The sequence below is a fragment of the Olea europaea genome, chromosome 14 (assembly GCF_002742605.1).
Source record: "Olea europaea var. sylvestris chromosome 14, O_europaea_v1, whole genome shotgun sequence".
NCBI classification, from domain to species: Eukaryota; Viridiplantae; Streptophyta; class Magnoliopsida; order Lamiales; family Oleaceae; genus Olea; species Olea europaea.
In genome coordinates this window covers 17,228,094-17,251,092 of record NC_036250.1, presented here as the reverse complement: position 1 = coordinate 17,251,092, position 22,999 = coordinate 17,228,094, and the positions used below count along the sequence as shown (strand labels likewise).

Sequence of the window (22,999 nt, the reverse complement as noted above, 5' to 3'; positions counted from 1 at the left end):
CAATAAATCATATTTTTCATGTCAACAAAAAAGTTTTAATTTTTTTTCCAAGTCACATCAAATAGATTAACAAATAATCAAAATGCCAAAAAAAGTAATAGTATTTTAGTTATGTTCAAAAAAAAAATAAAAAAAAATCAAACATTTCAAACATCTTTCCGCATATCAGCTGCTATAGTAGCTTTCCATGCATTAGCATTATCTCTTTCTTGTTTTTTATTCTAAAAAAATGGTCCAAAATCTTTCCCATCATTAACTGAAGAAGATGAAGAATCTCCATTGTCACATTCTATAAGAATTTTATCAAAATGACACTCTTTGCAAATTGTGTAATCCAACATAATCTAATACAATATCCACTTGTGTACAATATGGAAATGGAGGATTAATTTTGAAAATTGTAAATCATGATTTAAATATACCAAATATCATCTCAACTACGTTCTTCAAGGAAGCATGACTAAGATTTAAACATTTCTTTTGTATTTTTAGGGGCACAATCTTGACTAGCAAAATCTTGAATATAATAATAAACATCTCGAAAAGGAGTTAAGAATTGCCGTCGATTTGAAAATCTACAATCTCCCAAAAATATTTACCTGAATATAAAATACTTGTAAAATTAGTAAGTGACTTGTAACATGTATAATTATTATACAACAAGATAAAAGAAAAAAAATTGAAAATAATAAAGCTATACCTTGTGGAGCTAAGTCCATTTCTCCTCGTTAAAGCATCACTCAACACCTTAGAATCATATCATGATCCCTCCCAACCAGTAAGCACGTTATACATTCTAAATCAAAGTTACAAGTGGCCAAAACATTCTGTGAAATTGTTCCATAATGACTTTTATAACTGCTTGTATTGCGTCCAGTTACCGTTACTGGAATATGAGTACCATCAATAGCTTCAATACTTCTAAAATAATAAAACAATACAAACAAATAATATGAATTCTAATGATAACAAAAAACAAAAATTACAATAAATATTATCCATCACTTACTTTAAAGTAAGGGTAAAATCTTGTACTTTCCTTTATTTATTTTTTGGTAAAATAGATCATGGTTTGACCATCATATCTACCACAAGTATTATCCATTTAATGTTCTTCTGATGTCATGTTCAAAAACTCAGACTTCTTTGCTTTAGTATTAAGCAAATCAAGGACCTTAAAACGATCATTATCATCCAAGTCTGGGATCTCCTTTATAATGTACCAACAATTATGCTGTCTAGTGTCAATTGATTCAATAGCTTGAGTGATCTTATCAACTGTACAAGCAAGTTTGTCTATAACATCTGATTGAGTCCTTTTGGGATCAAACATACTAGATTTTGCTTCAAACTTGGTTCTACTTCGTTTTCGAATTGATAGGAGAACCTTTGAATTTATAGGATCCTGTTTATCAATTGGTATGGATACTTCAGTATCAAGATCATGCATGAAGTCATTTATTAAACCTTCACTAACTCTTCTTTCTCCACTATAAAATGTTCTTGCATCAGTATCATCCCTAGTGCAATTGAGTGTGTGCCAACAGTTGTTATATGTCCAACTACAATTCTCAAATCTTCATAATTTGCAAAAGTGTCCATGTGGTAACTTTTCTCTTCAGGATGAGACTATTAAAGAAAAAAGTAATTTTAAGTGAAACATACACATAACTAACCAATAGCTTAAATTTTATATTTTTTTAAAATCAAGTAACAAGAGAAGCTCAAGATAAAGTAATCATCCCATACTTCATCATTAGCAATGAATTTTTTCATCAAATAATCCCATCCAAACCTAGAGTTATGGCGTATAAGCTTAGAATACTTTACTATTTTTTAAATCATTTCACACGACTTTTATGTTGGGCATAAGTTTTTTCAATCCCAAGCTTTTTGTTAGGATGGGGGAGTATGTGTTTTTCTACATCAACGCGCCATTACTATCACGCCAACCACGAGTGACAGCATCAATCATGAGTTTTAGTAGCTTATTTCCCACGTCTATTTCTCATATTTTTTAATATCTCTTTCCTAAACCTTGTCATTTTCTTGCATTGAATCTTTCATTAATATTATTATCATATTGTACATGCAATATATTAAAATATAAACAAACTATGAATGACAAAGATGGACTAAAATGTTTACAAATAAAATTAACATAAAAACGACAATGGGAAAAGTAAAATTATTCTTGGTATAATCATATGGTGTCACTGAATGCAGTTAGGTTTGTTTCACTTATCCTTTTCTACGGCTTTTGAATTTCTTGGACTCGAAGTCATCTTTAGGACTAGGTACTTGAATAGTTTCTAGGTATTGATCCCCATCATACGGTTGGAAATGCAAGTACTAACCCGGGTAAGAGACAAAAAGTGAAAAAATGTCTTTCCATGTTGGCTCTTGGTTCATTGATTTTCTGCAATGGAATCAATCCGATCGAAAAGATGGTGCTTCATCGCACCAAATCTAAAGCATCAATTTATGAAGAACAGTGATCCATATTTGCCTTTGGCCATTATTTCAAGCAACTTGGAGAGGGACAACTTTTCCTGCACTTTGTAAAATGTGATGGGAGTATTAGCATCTCTCTATTTTACTTTTAATACATGTTGCCTTTCCTGCTACTAAATTTCTACTTCTGGATTATTAGCTATATGTTCCTGGTTCTGGTACAACACTAGAAGAGAAATCGAAACTCAATTATTAAAAATTCTCATCAACTCACCAACTCTATCTTTCAAATAAAGTTGAAGGCTGACTTTACTCCTCAACACAAAAATTCGACCATTTTTCCCAAAAAAGAGCACCGCAATGCCAAAATTGGCTAAAAGAAATTATGAAAATACTAACAGGAATCCCAGTTTACACACAGAGACATTTATATATGCATACTAACTTTTATACGGTATAAATTGTTAAGTGTTTTAAATTATATTACTACTTGACACAAAGAAGCTTCCAATCCGAATTAAATAAATGGTCAATTCAAGAAAACCAATTAAGTATTGCTGCCAATTTTTTATTTGCTATTCGATATAGCCAAAAAAAAAAAAAAAATGTAATTAACTCCAGTACTACTGAAATTGTATATGCTAGTTATTTATAGATCTAATTTGGTGTAATAAATGATTTTATCATCAGTAAAATTTGCGTATTTTTACGTTGAGGTTTTAAGTATGATGGATTAGACAATAGTGTGTTGATTTAAGGAAGACGTAACAACATTTGTGAAACCCAACAAATAAAAAGAAAGATACATAGCAAAAGAGTGCTGTTAACTTATGCTAATTTCAATTATTTTCTAAACATTATGCTAAATATAGTCTATATAGCAAAACAATTAACACTAAATTAATGTAAATTCTCCTAGCAACAGAATGATCATCTTCAAGAGCAACCTTGCGACCTAGAATTATAAATCAAGGGAAATTATAAACCAAGGACATATTCTCACTTACAAACTAATTCAAAATCGAATAGAATTACACAAATATTATATACCATGTTAATAAAGAAAAACTCAAAGCATGGATTAGACAATAGTGTGTTGATTTAAGGAAGACGTAACAACATTTGTGAAACCCAACAAATAAAAAGAAAGATACATAGCAAAAGAGTGCTGTTAACTTATGCTAATTTCAATGATTTTCTAAACATTATGCTAAATATAGTCTATATAGCAAAACAATTAACACTAAATTAATGTAAATTCTCCTAGCAACAGAATGATCATCTTAAAGAGCGACCTTGCTACCTAGAATTATAAATCAAGGGAAATTATAAACCAAGGCCATATTCTCACTTACAAACTAATTCAAAATCGAATAGAATTACACAAATATTATATACCATGTTAATAAAGAAAAACTCAAAGCAAATATTCAAACAATTTTTTTTTTTTTTACCTGGTTGGAAGAGAGAGAGAAAACCCTAGAGTGTGAAAGAGAAGAGAAGAGGCTGATAGATGGGAGATTTCTTTTGAGATTTTCAATTTATATTTTCTACCAAAAAGTCTCTACTATAAGCCTAATGAATTATAAATTCCCTAAAAGTCATTATTAATTAAATACCTCATAACATGTAGAGATTTCTAAAAAGTTTTAATTAAATACTCCGTGACTTGTAAAGACTTTTTAAAAGTCTCTATTAAATTCGCCAAGCTTTAAAGATTCAGTTTCAATTGAATACACCTAAACTTTTTAAATCTCCAAAAATCTTTGAAAGCCTCAATCAAATACACTCTCTTACTGTTGGAGTGTAACTTATCTTTTAAATCGATCGATAGTGGGGTTAATTTTACAATATAAAAAGGAGTGAATATTTCATTGTTAATACAATATGAAAACACAATTTGAAAAATGAATTTCCATGTAACGTATTATATTTATATTTATATAGTTTTAGCAATTTGATGAAAGACTTGTTCTTTATCTACTTATGATCATATCCATAGAAGGAGAATCAACTATAAGCCACATGGGTTTTATTTTTGAACCGTGTAGTGTCGAAAGTACCCGCACGAAGGAAAGACGACACAATTTTAGGACATCATTCTTGACGTGACTCTAAAACTTGTTTTTCTAACTCTCTACTTATAATTTATGTTCATGTTTTTTGTTGAACTTTTATGTTTATGATTATAGTTGAATTATATTTTAATGTTATGTTTAAGTGTCGAAAGTACCCGCACAAAGGAAAGACGACACAATTTTAGGACATCATTCTTGACGTGACTCTCTAAAACTTGTTTTTATAACTCTCTACTTATAATTTATGTTCATGTTTTTGTTGAACTTTTATGTTTATGATTATAGTTGAATTATATTTTAATGTTATGTTTTGTATTATGATAAATATCTATACACAAATCACCCATTTTTTCCAACAATATAAAGTTTTGTTAAGAATGATTTTTGCACAGAAATATAGTATGTGATCTTCAAAGTGCGGGAAATAATCTTAGCCAATTACCACAATTGGAATTTTGCATTTTGGATTGCACTTTGGTGATACATGAATCCAAATGATACTAACTGTTATACATTCTCTAACGAAGGCCCTACCTGGATCCCACTTAGCAAGCCGATGTGGATGAGGTAAGCCCACGTGGACAAACTATCTGTCGAACCCTTGACATGTACCCAGCCCATGTATAACTAAACCGATAACACCAAACCCCCTCAAGGAAGGGACACGAAGCTCTTTGGTCGAACAACCTCCGAATCAGATCTACTTATGTGATTGACATGACAACTCCCTGCCACTGTCGCCATAGCCAACCTATTTGGTCAAGACTACTACCGCAAGCTTTAATTTATAGAAGGAAAGTTGGCATTAGCATTAATACACTGTGATTGATTGATATCGATGATGGGAAGTTAAACCTAAGAGGTTATGCCCACGTGTCCTCTCATCTGACGGTCTATATTCACTATCCCACACTATAAAAGCTCACACTTAGTGTCATTCAAGGGTAATGCAAATTTAGACTTTGATACTATAACTTTGCTCTCTATATTTTCTACTTTACTCCCAATACCAACCCTTTTTTAAATTGGAAGCTCACGTTAAAAGCCCTTCCATACTCGTACATTTCTTTCCAAAACTAACTTGATCGTCGGAGTGCGCGCAGTCGGATCCACCCTTACTAGAAAATGCTACCTGTAACTAATGATTTGTCCTAGTGTGTAGGAATACGGTTTATCTGGACGTGAGAGGTCTTAGGATCTATTGGCCACATTAGAGGTACATTTTTTGAGGTCAACAGATTGACGCCGTTTGTGGGAAACCACACATCTCAACCACGAACTTCCAAGTGGTGAAAGCCATTGGTGAGGATATTGTACAGCTGCAATACCTTGGAGAAAGATTCGACTATCAAAAAGTACTGACTGAGAACTCAATCCAAGGATTGGTGATATACCATAAGTTGTAGTCATTATGGCTCTCAAAGCAGAAACCACTAGCACGAGGCCTCTGGAGAAGAGGTTCTTTGAGCAAACATTACTACTCGTCACCCCTACCATACACATCGAAGAGGTGTAGCCACTGCTCGTTTGTCGAAAGAAGTCGGGAAAATGGCCGTAAATATGAGGACATTACTCAGCAGAACACTATTTTGCAACAACTACTCGTGCAAATGCAAGGCCATGGAGGTATCAGAGCACTCAGCAAAAGGCCTTCCATCAAGAAAATCACGCGGGAACCTATCCGCATGAGCAAGCAAGAAGTCTGAGCCTAGTCGAGAGAGAAGTAGTCATGGACGTGACCTCAAGTTTGCCCCAACCAAAGTCGGAGGTAACTGGCCACAACAATCTACCCCATTCTGAGGCAACATGAATATGATGGACGGCAAGGAACTCAAGAGGTTCGACCGCTTAGAAATATAAGAGAAATAAGGGATGCAACGAATTTACTAGACCAGGCGGGAACATCCCAACCACCTCAGTATCAAGCTGAGGGAGAAGACTCAAAAGGTCCATGCAGGTCATACGAGCTGGACGACGATGATGACAGCCTTCCATTTTCACAGGAGTTGAGGAACGTGATAAGTGCAATTTGTGCATTTATTTAGGCCGCATTATTAAGTTTATATGTCATCAATTTATTAATTTCTATTTAACTTGGGTTAATTTTTATTTTGATTTTAGCGACGAACCCGTTCGAAGCAAGTGGAAAGGAAGAAGAACTTAATCGATTAAAATTTATGATTTGGGATTAAATTTCACAAGTTGAAGTTGAGAAGGACATTGACCACACAAATAAAATTGTCTCGAGGATTAACTTGCATTGCATGGAAGAATTATGGACCCCAAAGCAAAAATAATTCTAATTGGGCCCTTTTTGTTAGACGAAGAGGTAGGGATGTCAACGAGCCGGCTCGTGAGCCGAAACTCGAGGCTCGAGCTCAGCTCGAGCAAAATCAAGCCGACTCGATTTTTTTTTTTTACAAGATTACGAATCTAAAATTTTCGTCAAAAATTTAAAAATTGCACAATTTATACGAGTTACAAATCAAATAAAAATTACAAACTAAATAAAAATTACAACTTACAACCCTTTTTCTTTTTTCGGACTTGGGACCGGGTACATGACGTATGCGGAGTTAAAATTGTACAGGAATAAAATATTTCGTGTACAATTTTTCTTAAAACAAATTAATTTAAAAATTACATATTATTTTGAAATAAATTATTTTAAAAACTTACAATATTCTATGTTTGGACCTGCTGCAACTTTTCGGCCAGTATACTGTCAGCATATTTTTGAACATGTAATTCTGCACATTCTCAATCCATCAAGCGTATTAAAGCCTCCAATATATCTTCTTTTAGTTTTGAACGTTCGTTTGATAAAATTCGACCACCTAAATTGAATGTAGCATCCGATGCTACCGTAGACACCGGAGATATTAGTAGATCGCGTGCAAGTTTTGATACAATTGGATACTGTTTTTCATTACACCTCCACCAATTTAGAAAACTAAATTCATGTAATTCTTTTTCAGGTAACACATTACGAACGTCCACACGCATATACCTAATTGACTCGGAGGGAATTTCAAAATTTGTACCACCGATATTTATCGCTCTAGACATCAATGAACTAGAACTAAACGATGGAACACTTGTATTACTTTCCAAAATATTTCATAAATTATCTGAATTTGTTGAAATATTTCTTGAAGAAGAACTTCGAGGATATTCACATGTGATAATTCCACATTCATGAAATTTGAAATCCCCTTTACAGTGGCTATTGTACTATTCAAATTAAGTGAAAGGTCCATTGTTGAAGTTAAAATAAATAAAGAGGGCAATTCTTCCCAATATTTACGAAATTTTAACTCCATAAAGCAAACTAAGTTAGAAAAAAGAGCAAATTCATATATTTATGAAATGCTTGTGAAATGTAGAAAAAATGTTATAAAACGAGTGAAGATGTAGGGTAATAAACTCCGCTACATTCCTTTGTAGCATCAAAAAAAGATTTTAAAAATTTTTTCACGTGAAATACAAGAGACCATTCCCAATCTTCTAAATTATGCTCGGGTCTGTATGTATGCCTGCCATTGTAATATAATGAAATCACTTTATCGTAATTTTCACACGAATATAAAATAAGATATGTAGAGTTTCATCGATGTGTTATATTAATGGCAAATGATTTCTCCTATAAGTCATACTCTGCACATCAACTGTTAAATGCTTGCTTTCTTGCTGGTGACACATTAATAAAATTTATTACTTGTCTAATTTTATCTAAAAGAGAACTTATATGTTCTTATCTAACTTTTACAATTAAATTGATAATATGGCATACACAACGTTGATGAAAAAATAAAGTTCCAAATGTAGGATTAAGATCGTTAATAAATCTTCCGATAACACCTTTGTTCACACTAGCATTATTAAAAGTAAAACTTCGAATCATATCTTGCATACCATATTCCTATATGATATCTTTTAAAATCATGTATATGTTAGTGGCATTATGAGGATATTCTACACATCTAAATGCAATAATCCGTTTATGTAAAAATCACAGATGATCAATTTAATAAGTCGTAGCAGCAATATAATCTTTTCTATTACCATTGATCCATAAATCAGATGTAAATGATATAATACTATTAAAAATTTTTAGACTTTCAATAGCAACTTGTTTTCTTTTGGTATATAATTTTATAGTATCTGAACGAAGAGTACTTCTACAATAAGAAGAATACCTGGGTTGAAGATATTTCTGCACAAGCCGAGTAAAGTGTACTCAGTCTATCGTCGTAAGTGGTATCTCCGCTGCATCCACGTATGCAACCATTCCTTCATGAAATTTTTCCTGTGAATATACAAAGATGGAAAAGGTAGAACAAGAACCGTCAAACACTAGTTCGGTCTGTTTCGAGTTGAGATCGACTGGCTTCGCTTTGCAATTCCTTAATATGTGTTTATTCAAATGTGTTGTGCTCGAACCGGGCTTCCAACTAAGTTCTTTGTCACAGTAATTGCAATATGCTTTCCAAATATTCACTCCATTTTGAACACCAATTTTTTTACGTGTTATATGCTGCCAACAATCCGAGGATTCGTTTTTCGACCTTTTAATCTCGAGTACTTCTTCCTCTTCAATATTCTCTAAATCAATTGGAACATTTCGAGATGCATCGTCGTAACCGGATGGAGTACTCGAGCTACCCTTAAACTAATTAAATGCAACACTAGAAAAATTCATCTATAACTACTATAGTATAAAATACAGAATATTAGAGTATGAGAGTGAAAGAAATTGAATATGAGATTGAGAGCAAAGAAATTTGAGTTGAAACTTGAATATATAATACTGCAAGTTAAAATCGATTGAAACAAATTGATTTGAAACTTAAAAATTTACCCCGCATTTATTGCCCAAAAATCAATTTCACCTCCAAATTTGAATTTGAAATTGAAATATGAGCCTCGTAAATTGAATTGTAAAACACAGTAGAAAATCAGAAAATTCATCGTTTAATCAACTAGGCTACCTTAAGGTAGCTGTACTTACATTTTTTTAATTTTTTTGTTTAAATTTTGGGGGGTCGCGGGCCTTGTCACAGGCCAAAAATGGCCCGTGACACGAGCCGATCCATGTGGCTCACCGAGTCACAACGGGCAGGCTCGAGCTCGGGCCAACGCCCCAAAATGTGGGTCAGCCCGAGCCTAGGCTCGCTCCATCCGAGCCACGAGCCGCCCGAGCCACCGAGCCGGTTTGACATCCCTACGAAGAGGCCATTGAAGAAATTGAATTTGAAATAAGAACGCGAATTTTCACTTACACTTGTACTGGAGGCCTGTAGCGCGAACCTACTCGTCCGAATCTATTAACAATGGTCGGGGATCACAAAAATTTTCTAGGAATAAAAAATGCAATACACTAGCGAAAGTTTGCAGAAAATAAAAAATGAGACAAATGCTTAACCCTTCCTATTTTTTATGGACAGGAAGACAGTGGATCCACCATTCAAATAATTCCCAAGTAAATCTCAATCGTACAACTGCAGTATCATCTACAATGTCGATACGAAAAAGGCGCGTATAGAGTTTGAATCAACGACCATGATGAATCCATCAATTCCACACGCCACGAACTTGTCTCAATTTTCCCACTTGTCCCAGTTTCATCATTGCACATTTAATGCTCACACTACATGAAAAGGGAGTGTCGTCAAAGCCATAATTCTGTCGTGCCTTGGGAACTAAAATCGCTGTCAAATCATAAATAACACGCATATAACAGGCTCGCCTCTACATAGGCATCGCCTCTTTTCTTCGAAGTCATATCACGACTTTCACTAAGTATAACGGGCTCGCCTCTACATAGATATCGCTTCTTCTTTTCGTGGTCTTATCACGACTTCCACTAAGTATAGTAGGCTCACCTCTACACTAGCATCACCTCTTTTCTTCGAAATCTTATCACGACTTCTACAAAGTATAATAGGTTTGCCTCTACACTGGCATCGCCTTTTTTCTTCGAAGTCTTATCATGACTTCCACTAAGTATAACGGGCTTGCCTCTACAAAGGAGCGAAGCTAGTACCTGGCAAAGGGCCGCAGTCACGCGTGGTGGCTCCGTTGGAATCTTGAGAACCACCTGGTAACAATCACCAATCAGGTCGTTGCAAAAGTTGCAGAGCCGACCGGAGTCTGGAGAAGAACTGAAGAAGATGAAGATAAAAGCGAAGAGCCCCCCTTTTTTTGTTTGGGCTTCAGTAAAATGACTGTGAGTAATTGTTGGGTAGTTGGGCCTCTTTTTGTTTAGCCCAATTCTCAAATGAAATAAACAAATGGTCCAATTTATCACTCATTTTCAATTGTGGAAGCCTAAGTGCCAATTGCCAAAACATTTTCCTTCATTCTCCTTTCTCCAATCCACACGACTTATGGGCTACTGGCTGGCAGACTCCATCGAAGAAGAGGTAGCATCGACGACACCATGAGAAGGAAGATGAGGAGTCGTCGAAGCCAAGTGCCAACGACCGCTGCAGTGCCAAGCCGATTATCGTGAGTGAGTCCATGAGATCGTGATTGCAGGTTGCCACTGTCTTTTCTAGGCTTCTTCTTTTTGCCTTCTTTGTTCAAATTGGTGACTCTCTCAATTCTCCCTCTCTCTTTTTTTTTTTTCTCTTTTTTCTTTTGTTTTGTTTTGTTTTGTTCTTTTTTTTTTTTTTGTTTTGGTTTTTTTCTATTTTGTTTTAGTTTTTGATGTTGAGTATTGAGTAACTTAATGTTAATTATGTTATGATTTATTGATTTGGGAATATATGTTTGTGAATTGTGATTTATGAATTATGATAAGTAATTTACGTCTTATGTCTTATGACTATTGATTTGGGAATTTATGTTCACGAAGTTATATTTGTGAATTGTGATTTATGATAAGTAATTTACGTCAAGGTTAATGAGGAATGTCTATTGTTTTGGGAATTTATGTTTATGAAATTACGTTTGCGAATTGTGATTTATTATAAGTAATTTATGTTTTAATAAGAAATTATTTATGTTTCGAGAATTTATGTTTGCGAATTGTGATTTATTATAAGTAATTTATGTTTTAATAAGAAATTATTTATGTTTCGAGAATTTATGTTTGCGAATTGTGATTTATTATTAGTAATTTATGTTTTGATGAGGTATGATTATTGATTTAGGAATTTATGTATACGAAATTATGTTTGCGAATTGTGATTTATGATAAGTAAATTATGTTTTAATGAGGAATGATTATTGATTTGAGAGTTTATATTTATGAAATTATGTTTGCGAATTGTGATTTACGATAAGTAATTTATGTTTTATTAGTTATGATTATTGATTAGGAATTTACGTTTAGGAAATTAGGATAAGTGAAAAAGTTTAATTGAGAAGATCGTTGATTGTCGATTGTCAACGATCAACGGCTGTTGATCGTTGATCTTCTTCAAATTTTAATAAACGACCAAACTATTACGATCGTTGATTGTCGACAGTCAATGGTCAGCAGTAAACCTCTGCCCTAGCTGGACTTTGATCTTGGATTCTCCTCTGCCTCTACACAGGTATCGCCTCTTCTCTTCGAGGTCTTGTCAAGACTTCCACTAAGTATAATAGGCTCGAATCTACACAGGCATCACCTCTTCTTTTCGAAGTCTTATCACGACTTTCACTAAGTATAACAGGCTCGTCTCTACATAGGCATCGCCTCTTCTCTTCGAGGTCTTACCATGACTTCCACTAAGTATAAAAGGCTCGCCTCTACACTGGGATCGTCTCTTCTCTTCGAAGTCTTATCACGACTTCTACAAGTATAACATGCTCACCTCTGCACAGGCATCGCCTCTTCTCTTCGGAGTCTTATCACGACTCTCACTCAGTATAACAGGCTTGCCTCTGCACAGGCATCGCCTCTTCTCTTCGAGGTCTTATCACGACTCCCGCTAAGTATACTTCCACATAGGCATCACCTTTTCTCTTCGGAATCTTATCTCTACTTTCGCTAAGTTTAAACAAGTTCGCCTCCGTACAGGCATCGCCTCTTCTCTTTAACGTCTTATCACGACTTCCATTTAGTATAACAAGCTCGCCTCCTCACAAGTATCGCCTCTTTTCTTCGAAGTCTTACGAGAAATCAGCCCATAAAGGCATTTCGAAAAATACATTTCAAAAGACGTGTCATTGATTGTGAGTTCAAAGATAACAAAAAGAACGGTTCATCTCCTAATTACGCGTCAACAAGCTGCAATCATAACACAAAAATCACACAAGAAAAGTGAAATCTATTTCATATATTTACAATTGAGGGCAATCCGCTATTTACATTACAAAGAACACTCGAAGTAGCTTAAAAACACTACATAATACAACTACATCAAACACACAAGTTACTGGACCTATCCCTTTTGAGAAATATCCTCCATGTACAGCAACCTTTACAACTATGAAGTCTCCTGGACCATGTTGAAACTCAAAACTACAGCTACAATACACTCTTCCTAGTTATGCTACGGTAGAGAGATAGCTTAGCTGCTCAGGGAAAGTCAGCCCTGCGGATCCACATATTGCTACTGAAGGCAAATTGGGTTGAGGTTACACCCTATTGTAACATAATTTATTCAAACCAGTAGGCAACCCAAAGCACTTTGTGCTACTCTCAGGGCTTTCAAAGAAAATTATGTTAAAACTACATTTCAATCTTCATAGGTCTAAGAGTCCCACACATCATACCCAGGGATTTTCCGACTTTTACATTCCATAACATCTTCCGAAACCAAGCTATCCCTCGCACTAACTTCCATCAAAATCCACCAAGTACGAATGCCTTCATTAAACGCACCACACACACACAACTTATGTGACTTATGTCAACAGCTGAATATCCAAGAAAATGAGCCTTTTTAAAGGCAAACATACACATTTTCAACCGTCAAATCTCAAAGATCTCAGTCATCCAAATTGCGGCCACATAGGAATCATTCGTCGCATCTGACGCTTCAACTTCTACAGTCTAGATCATAACAGGCGTCTAATAATATACATCAAAAATAAAACACCCTTTTTCGATAAGGCCAAACAGCAGTATAACAATCCGTGGCAATAAATGCCAAGAACGTTCAAACTGCCCAGATAAGCTCGCCTTTCCCCCATGGCTTCGCCTCTTCTTTCGAAGCCTCATTTCGGCTTCCACCTATAATAATAAGCTCGCATCTCCCCATGGCATCACCTCTTCCTTTCGAAGCCTCATTCCGACTTCTACCTATTATAACAGGCTCGCCTCTCCCTATGGCATCGCTTCTTCCTTCAAAGCCTCATCACACCCTTCCTCTATGTATACCACATTCCAGTTCTATCCTTCTTTTCCCCCACTTCTCAAGTCCACACATTATATAAATACCCATACATGGACTTCGGGGACTGTTGTGTTATAACACGTTCTTTTTTTCATCCTTTCTCCCACTTTTCAAGTCCATGCATTATATAAATATCCATACATGGACTTTGGGGACTGTACACATGGACGAACGGTCGAACCCATGAGATGTACCAAGCCCATGTATAACGGAACCCCCTTAGGGAAGGGAGGCGAGGCTCTTTGGTCGAACACCCTCCGAATCAGATCTACTGATGTGATTAACGTGACAACCCCTGCCACCGTCGCCACAACCAACCTCTTTGGTCAAATCTACTGTCGCAAGCTGTAATTTATGAAAGGGAAGTTAGCATTAGCATTAATACACTGTAATTGATTTATGCCCATGATGGGAAGTTAAGCTTAAGAAGATATGCCCACGTATCCTCTCATCTGACGGTCTATATTCACTATCCGGCACTATAAAAGCTCACATTTAGTGTCATTCAAAGGTAATGTAAGTTTAGACTTTGATACTATAACTTTGCTCTCTATGTTTTTTACTTTACTTCTAATACTGACCCTCTGTTTATATTGGAGGCTCACGTTAAAAACCCTCTCACAATCATACATTTCTTCCCAAAATTGACTTGACCATCGGAGTGTGCGCGACCGGCTCCACCCCTATCAGAGAAGGTCATGTGTGACTAACGATTTGTTCTAGTGTGCACGAATACGGTTTATCTGGATGTAAGAGGTCTTGGAATCTGTTGGCCATGTTGAAGGTACATTTTTCGATATCAGCACTAACTAAAGAATTTGGTGCACAACATAATGGTTTTAAAGCAGACGATGTGCATCCCTTGGCATCGAGATAAGTTGTTTTCTTTTCCTGCTATTAAATTTGTTAGGCATGTTTTCAATCTCCTATATTTGGTTAATTCTTTACAGTCTGCTGCTGCAGTTTTTGTTCATACATAATGTATTATTGACAGCAAGTACGATTCTCTCTCTCTCTCTCTCTCTCTCTCTTATTTATGCTTGTTAATACAGGTATTTTTTAGTGAAATTCGTGTGATTAAACAGGATTTTATTTTCTTTTTCTTGAACAAGTATTATTGCTTCTTGGTGTCCTTGACAAATCTAATTCTTCTTGTTTCGGCATATTTTCATTAGATGTGTATGTGTTACTTTCATTTGGCTCTTGGAACTTATTTACTACTACATTCAAGAATTAGATCTGGATAGGAAAAACTGCAATGCATTTGATGCCTCCCGATTTTCTTGAATTTTTATTTTTATTTTTATTTTTTATTTTTTTGCAACGGAAACAAATTGCATCCCCAATATCAGTAAAATTTATCCCTTTAATTGACAATTTTCATGTAAAACAAAGTCAAACAAACACAAAAAAAATACTTTTATTTCAACATTTTTCATGTGGAAAATTATATCAATCAAACAAAATAATTTACAATTCCTAGGAAAATAATTTATAGGCAATTCAATTCCCTGAAATTCGTTTTCAATTCAATTCAATTCTATCTTTGCAATCAAACAGACCCTAAATGTTTGTGATGGTAAGTGGATGCTTCTCAATCCTTTGTTATTTTACAGTACATGGGACAAACCCTTATGTTACCCTCGACACTGGATACATGGAGACGACCAGGGGCAGAGCCATGTCAATGCCTGCACTCAACTTTGGGAGAAGAAAAGTTGGTCATGCAAGTTGGATATACTCTATGTTGGATATTCATGTACATTGGCCATAAAAATTGGAAAACCTGCACTTTCGGAGGAAAATTGGAAAAAAAAATTTGTCTTAGTAAAAAATTTATACCCGCACTGAAAAAAAGTTCTAGCTCCACCCCTGGAGACGACCGTGGAATGGCTGGCAACTGAGTTGGCTCTAGAAATTGTGTTGACAAGATAAACTTTGGCCAAACCTGCCTAAAATCCATTTTTTTCTCCTATTCCTCATCGAATCCTATAAATATAAAGAAAATTCCATTAAGTTCCTATCTGTAAATGTAGCATTTCCACATAATGTACAACACATTCCCTTGCCCGTCGATGCTTCAAGATCTTGTGAATAATATCTCGTAAAACACCTTGACATAACTTTCTATTCTGCTAAGAAAAAGACCTCTCATAGAGTTAGGCCTCGTTTTGTGTGAATTCTAACAGAGATTATGTACAAATAGCAAAACCCAATTTTCTATGACCAAGGTTCACTAGTTGTCTTTGCCATTTCTTACCGCACAATACAGGTATCGTTTCTCAGCTTGTAAAATGTTAGAATGGAGCGCCTTAAAATAAAATTACCTGGCAATTCCTGCAATGATCAACAAGGTTGTGGTCCAGTTAGTGACAAGTATGACAGATTGATGTCTCTGCCCCACGCCACCACCATCCAATGTCCACAAGAAAACTATTCCTTCATTTTTTATTTTATTTTTTTAATTGAACTTTAGTAGATGCTCTTAATTGGACAAATGACAGAGAACACAGAGAATCAGTTGTCATGGTTCTCCATTATGTAATAAAATATTGCCTTGACCACATGAATTTCAGAGTTTATTTAAATGAAATTCATGCACTAAATGAAGAAATGCCAAAAGTTTAGATGCTTCGATCTAACGACATGTTTGGAGGGTGGGACAAATATATATATCACACACACTACTTTAAGTAATGAATAGAGAGCATAAAACGAAACAAGGCTTGCGGAAAATATCAAACTGTACAAAACGAAAGAGCTTACAAGACAAAGAATTACACGCATTTAAATAGAATCACTGAGGCAAACCTACAACTAATGACAGACGAAACAACTAAGAACAGAAAAGCATGGACCGAATTTTGATTCACTAATTGAAAAGGGTGAAAATCAAATGCAAGAGGAACGCTCCGGATAATTGAGTAGGGACTGCTTTTCGTACTGGGACAGGGAAACTACATTCACGCTTCACATGCTTTCCAAGACTTTCCAGCTGTGATGACAAGCAGCCTCACATGTAAATTCTTAGTTCATCCTCTACCCATCATGACTGTTCTTCCTCCCAGCCTTTTTCACACTCATTTGGATTTGTATGTCGTACAGTTTCCGACAGTTACTTTCGTCCTAGGAGCCAATTTTCGTCACGTCCCTGCTTGATCTGTTGTATTTCATGTGACTTTTGACAAGTTGGCCACCTGCAATGGCGGACATCAAAGAGAGCTCACCTGCCAAGACGGAACCAGCAACTACGGTGGCCAGGAGCTGGGAATTCGACCCTGGGGACTCTTTGTTTGCACCTTTTACCCCAAGCAAGTTGAGGCAAGCAGATTGTGATGCTAATTGGGTTCCACCTCCAACTGTGCCAACCTGGAAAATAACAACAGTGATGATTAGGGAATGATACAACATATCTGATATAATCATAAACAAAACAAATGAGGGCGTGTGTGCGCAAACGCATGCGTGCCTGTGATGGACTTCAGAACCAATTGAATCATAATGATCCAAGTTCGAAGAAAAAATATACTAGATCATAGTATAGACAAGTAAAATTTTCCAAAGGGAATTTTCTAAGCATATGTTCTATGTGGTGAGGAAATTCGTCTGCACTATCCAATCACACACCATTGACATTGACCACTACCGATATAACAAAAAAATAAAGAATGTTTGGAACGTTGAATACCTCGATGGAAGGCATCGTGACAGATATATGAAGATCGTTCCCATTGTTGATGGCCTCCATCATAGTGATACAGTGAGAACTTTCTATATTCTGTGCCGGATCCTGCCCAGTGGCTATGTAAATAGCAGAGACTATATTGGCAGCATGGGCATTAAAGCCACCAAGAGCACCGGCTACAGCAGAGCCAGTAAGGTTCTTGAGCATGTTGAGCTCAACAAGAGCAGGTACTGTGGTTTTTAATACCTTCGTCACCACATGTCGAGTAATGATAGCCTCGCAGACAACTGACTTTCCACGCCCTTCAATCCAATTGACAGCAGCAGGTTTCTTATCAGAACAGAAATTCCCTACACCATGGAAGACAAATTAAAGGAGGATTCTAGCAGTGAACCATCAAGCTAAGTCCCAGCAATCTTTATAGATGGATGGTGAAAACAGGAACTAGATCACTTAATCAGAACTCAATATAAACATTTCTTGCATCAAAGTTGATAATTTTGATAATTATTCCAAGAAAAGATAAGGCGTCTGATAAACAAATTACAAGGCAAGAAACAGATTTCAATTTCTATTCGGCCTTTTAGAGCTAATATAATAATTATCACCTAGAAAATAGGAGTTAAAATCCAGAAGAAATATTTGCTTTTGCGTTTGTGCAACCTCCAAAAATAATGAACATTACAGGAAAATTTCAGAAATAATTTAAGCAATAGGGGGTGATTGGTACTAACCAGAAATACCAATAACATCCATATCAGGAAAATCATTTTGAAGGAAGTCTAGTACATTCTGAACACCTTTAGAAACCATGTTCATCCCCATGGCATCACCTGTGCTGCAGCTAAATCTAATGTAAAGATTTTTACCCGCAATAGCACATTTGATACCTTGAAGTCTAGCAAATCTGCTTGACCTGGAAATATAAAAAAAAATCAAATAATGAAAATCTGTTCTAAAATACTACAATTTGCAAAAACTGAACATAGCATGATAGAAAATTAATAATCAAGACAAATTAAAGGCATTCGCAGAAAGGGAAGTAAAACTACTTATCAAGGAACAGAATCCCTGCAGTGGGGAGAAAATGTTTAGACCAATAACTTACAAAGACCTGAATCTGAAAAAGGCTCGAACGCAGTGGGGAAAAGAACATAAAATCATAAGATAGGAGAATCATTAATTACAAATATCCGAAAATAACTCAGCAATAAATCCACTTTTTCAGCAAATCCCAGAATCTGGTACTTGTGCAAAACCAGAAACCAATCAACATCATCATCATTGTCCAAATTCAAACAAAATAATGAACATGCGTAGACGGCTACAATTTGAATATATGACACGACAAATTAACCAATTCCTGATCATATATGGCAGCAGAAAAACTTACATTCCATTCATCGAGAGAATTCAGAAACTTTAAAAAAAGAAAGAAGCTTACTTGCTGAAAACAACAGATAACGTATCAAAATTTAGAGGGTCCTCCAGGAAGAACTTCAATTCCGTAGCCCTCTTCGCGGATGTGAACCTCACCACCGGAGCTCTGGTCATGGCATCTCGGAGAAGCACACAAGTGGCACCTCCAGATGCAAAGATGGCCTTGCAACCCCTGTTGGTACTCGCCACCAAGCAACCTTCCGTGGTGGCCATAGGAACTGAGTACTCGCAGCCGTTGAGCAACAAAGGCCCCGCAATTCCTACCGGTATCTGCACGTATCCGACCGGCATCTCGCAGCACTGACCCAAAATTGAATCATAATCGAACCCTTCTAACGGCAATCCTTCTAGAGATCTACCCACAAGCCTCTGGACCGCATCGCGCCGGATCTTAGCCGCTCTAAAGCAATCCCCGAGCTTGGATTCCAAAGAATACGAAGGAACTTCCCCCGAAACAACAGATTTTACGAGCTCTTCATCGTCCTGGGAGACCGAGGGTATAGCGGGAAGGTCCATTAATCTAGGTTTAGCAGGAGAATGAATATTGCGATCTTCGTTCACAAGGAAGCGCTGTTCGTCATCGTTTTCAAGATCCCAGGCCGAATTACGCGAAATAATGGATTGAACAAAGTCAATTCCAAAAAAGCCTAAAAGGTAAATGAATGACGCAATTAAAGAAACAATCGCCGCAAGCTCGGAGAGCGTAACAACGTGGAGCGGAATAGATGAACGAATCTTGTCGCGCCACCTCTGTAAAAGAAAATAGGAGACGGAGAAGAAAAGCGTGAAGAAAATGCCGTTAGTTAGGTAAAGCGGAAGCGGGAGAGCATCGGAGGCTTTAGGAGAGCGCTGATCGACGGTCTCGTCGGCCTTATGCTTTTGATTGTAGTGAGACCGCAAGGGAGGCCTCCGGCGAATGTCCATAATTCTTCCGTTTGCAAGCTAGCGAGAGAAATGTGGATACTAGAGGTGTACACAGAGAGAGAGAGAGAGAGAGAGAGAGAGAGAGAGAGAGAGAGAGGAATAAATAAATAATTTTTTTTATTTTTTGCCTCTTCCGATTTTTAAAAGCAATGGTGATGCGATGATTTCGGGGAAGTTTACTGTTTATATAGTGTGTGAGGGGATGCGTGTGGGGTATAAAATGTGCCGGCATGACACCGTGTCCATTTGTGGAGTTTTTAAAAAGTTAAAGGAAAATTCTACTTGTACATAATGGTATTCATAATGTGATGTGACAATCATTTGATTGCAATTATGAGATTTGAATTAAAAATTGGATCCAATGTCATGTATAATTATGGACACCATTATGTAAACACTTATGTTCTGAAAGTTAAAAGTGTTTTAAATATTATGCCCCGTTTGTTCTAGATAAAAATCTAAATCTAAATTTAAATTTAAAATTAACAATTAATTTTAACAACTTATTTTACAATATTCATAACTTTTCAAATGCATATTTCATCAACTTTTATCAAAATTTATTAAAAATTCAATTTTAATTTCCATCAAATATGAACTATATTTTTGAATATATTTTAATAATTTCTAAACTATTTTATTAGATTAAAATAAGTTTTAAAGAAAATGGACTAAATAACTTCTTCAGCAAATAGAAGAAATTCAAAAGTTCTGTCAATCGAACCTTAATGGCATACCAAAGTGCTCCTATTTGTTAGAGATTTTTATTTAGGTCAAAATTAACAACTTTCAATCACACTTTTTATGGAAAATTTACTAAAAAATTGATTTTAATCCGACCCAAACGTTTATTTTGAAAACAAAAGAAAGAAACAAAATAATTCCAATCAAAGGCACTTGAAATGGATAAAATACTGAAGTATTCAATTTGCATTTTGCAACATCCCAAGATTTACGGTCTTTGTTATGTGCTCAAATAATTGTTATCCACCCGACTCTATAGAAACATAGAAATTTTGGTAATGTTGTCACACTATTCATTCATTGCATACATTTGTATATGAACTATATATACACGATTTCTAAAATGAGAAAGAACTATATTTGTACTTACAATAAAGGAAAATTATTGACTATGCTCCTAATTAATTTAATTACAATGAGTGGGTAATACATAGGGGCAGAGTCAAGAATTTTGTTCAATGCGAGCATAATTTAATCAAATAGAATTTTTCTATTATGGATTTAATAATATTACGATAACGTTAAAAATGATGTAGCAACAATATTAATAAGATGATCATCTTCTTTCTTATTCGATATCTCTCTATCAATAATTATTACAAACGATTTTCTTTTTAAGAAATATCTCCATTAGAGATTCACACTAGAATAAACCACAAATGTCTCAATAGGATTGGATACCAAAAAATAAATTATCAACCAAAAATTTTGGTGCATTCATAGAAGTAATCTCTCAATAGGATTGGATATTTAAAAATCTAGTAAAATGTTGGACTAAAAATTTTTTAAATTATTTTAATACAATAGTATATGATCTATTAGGATAACATATAAATCATAATTTCTAAAAAAATTAATAACAATAATAATTTATTTGTCTTAGTGATCGGAGTTAGAGATCAAGATATCATAATTACTACGTAGGGATTAATAGATACTCTTTGTCTCACATGCCAGTGAAAGACCAGGGAAGTGTAAAACTAGAAAGCAATATTATGCAAAAGTACTAGAACACAAGCATCAGTTTGGTTGCTTGAAAAATGCTCCGGCAAACAGTTGGAGAGGAGTTCCACAATGTGCCAATTAGATAATGACGACAAATTCATAGAAGGCAGCAAAATCTTTAACTCTTCTCAGAGTCCGTGTAATCAAACATTTGTGGCATTGACAAGGACGAAAGAATCGTGTAATCAAACATTTGTTGCATTGACAAGGACGAAAGAAAAGCAAATAACTTTTGGGGTCATACTACTTTTACTTGTTTGTTTACACTTTGGTTTACTCGAATTCACCTCCTCTTCTCACATGGGGGTCGAGATTACGGAAGAGATTTCACAGTGCTAAGATCATGATGTTCTATTTGTTGAGTTTATGAAAGATATTTCTTCCATTATATATGTCAACCACAAAGGACCTCATTGCATGCCCACATGTTACCAAGCATTTGCACCTTGGCCTCCAAGACGCAGTAAGTTTAAACAAATGTTTTAGGTGTCAAAGCTCTTCCTCTCAAAGGGATGCAGGCCGGCAAAAGCATTCAAAAGCCTCTTCCAAACTGTGGCATTACACGACAAATTGGAAGTCTCAAATATAGACGATATTTCTATTGGAGATGACTTATAAAAATGGCTATCTAAGGATTGATTTTTGATATATTTGTTTCACCAGTTTTAACTTGCAAGAGCGTGATCAAAACACCATTTATATAAATGAAAATTTGGACAGAGTTTCGATATAATGATTATGCAAAACAAAGATTAAGGAGGAGTAGAAATAGAGAATAATTCAAAGCGAGACATTATCTCTTTCCTTAAAACAAATTGTCCCACTACGGTGCTCGCGGTGAATGGCACTTGTCTCCCAAAATACAATGAATTTACAACTTGTGGTAGCAGCACTTCAAACCACAAGAAGCCAACGAACTTCGACAGAATTTTCCCTCTACAAAGAAAATGCATGAAAATGTTATGGAATTAGAAAGAAGAGAATTACAAGAGGAAAATGAATGCTCAATGTAATTGGTGTACCCAAAACCATGTCCATAGGGTGCAAGAGGAGAAATGAATGCTCAATGTAATTGATGCACCCAAAATCATATCCATAGGGTCCTATTTACAGATGTAGAAAAGGGTGCAAATAAAGTAATGTAGGTCAAAACATGCAACACTTCGCCAAAACCTGCATCATTTTGAAAAATTGCAACACGTCATTTCTTCCAACTTAGGTCCGTAATTTCTCATTCATCCAGAATTGGTTTCGAGATTCCAAATATACCACGACGATCTACTCGATGAGTAGAATAAGTTGGTCTATTTATTTTTATAATTTAACCATCGGATTAA

At 35.4% G+C, this 22,999-nt stretch overlaps 2 protein-coding genes across 2 annotated transcripts; both read right to left on the bottom strand.

The window, feature by feature from the left end:
• Positions 1 to 1,105: 1,105 nt before the first annotated feature.
• Positions 1,106 to 1,975, bottom strand: LOC111409590 (uncharacterized protein At2g29880-like). The gene is made up of 4 exons (XM_023039620.1): positions 1,926 to 1,975; positions 1,750 to 1,795; positions 1,468 to 1,629; positions 1,106 to 1,405 (listed from the first exon to the last, which is right to left on the bottom strand). The coding sequence occupies exons 1-4, from the start codon at positions 1,973 to 1,975 to the stop codon at positions 1,106 to 1,108; spliced, it is 558 nt and encodes a 185-aa protein (XP_022895388.1).
• A 14,592-nt stretch (positions 1,976 to 16,567) lies between these two features.
• Positions 16,568 to 20,001, bottom strand: LOC111409359 (3-hydroxy-3-methylglutaryl-coenzyme A reductase 1-like). Its single transcript, XM_023039414.1, has 4 exons — positions 18,994 to 20,001; positions 18,284 to 18,465; positions 17,553 to 17,899; positions 16,568 to 17,233 (listed from the first exon to the last, which is right to left on the bottom strand). Exons 1-4 carry the CDS (start codon positions 19,911 to 19,913, stop codon positions 16,991 to 16,993), a joined length of 1,692 nt encoding a protein of 563 aa, XP_022895182.1. The 5' UTR covers positions 19,914 to 20,001; the 3' UTR covers positions 16,568 to 16,990.
• Positions 20,002 to 22,999: the final 2,998 nt, after the last annotated feature.

Bases quoted from the DNA above. Each gene is read 5' to 3' on its own strand.
- LOC111409590 (XM_023039620.1), bottom strand. From the start codon at position 1,975: ATGATTGATGCTGTCACTCGTGGTTGGCGTGATAGTAATGGCGCGTTG. The intron at 1,796-1,925 runs GTAGAAAAACAC...CCATAACTCTAG, and splicing joins GATAGTAATGGCGCGTTGAT to GTTTGGATGGGATTATTTGA. The intron at 1,406-1,467 runs GTTTAATAAATG...ATTGATAAACAG, and splicing joins AGAAAGAAGAGTTAGTGAAG to GATCCTATAAATTCAAAGGT.
- LOC111409359 (XM_023039414.1), bottom strand. From the start codon at position 19,913: ATGGACATTCGCCGGAGGCCTCCCTTGCGGTCTCACTACAATCAAAAG. The intron at 17,900-18,283 runs GTTAGTACCAAT...TCCATGGTGTAG, and splicing joins GGATGTTATTGGTATTTCTG to GGAATTTCTGTTCTGATAAG. The intron at 17,234-17,552 runs GTATTCAACGTT...GTTATTTTCCAG, and splicing joins TCACGATGCCTTCCATCGAG to GTTGGCACAGTTGGAGGTGG.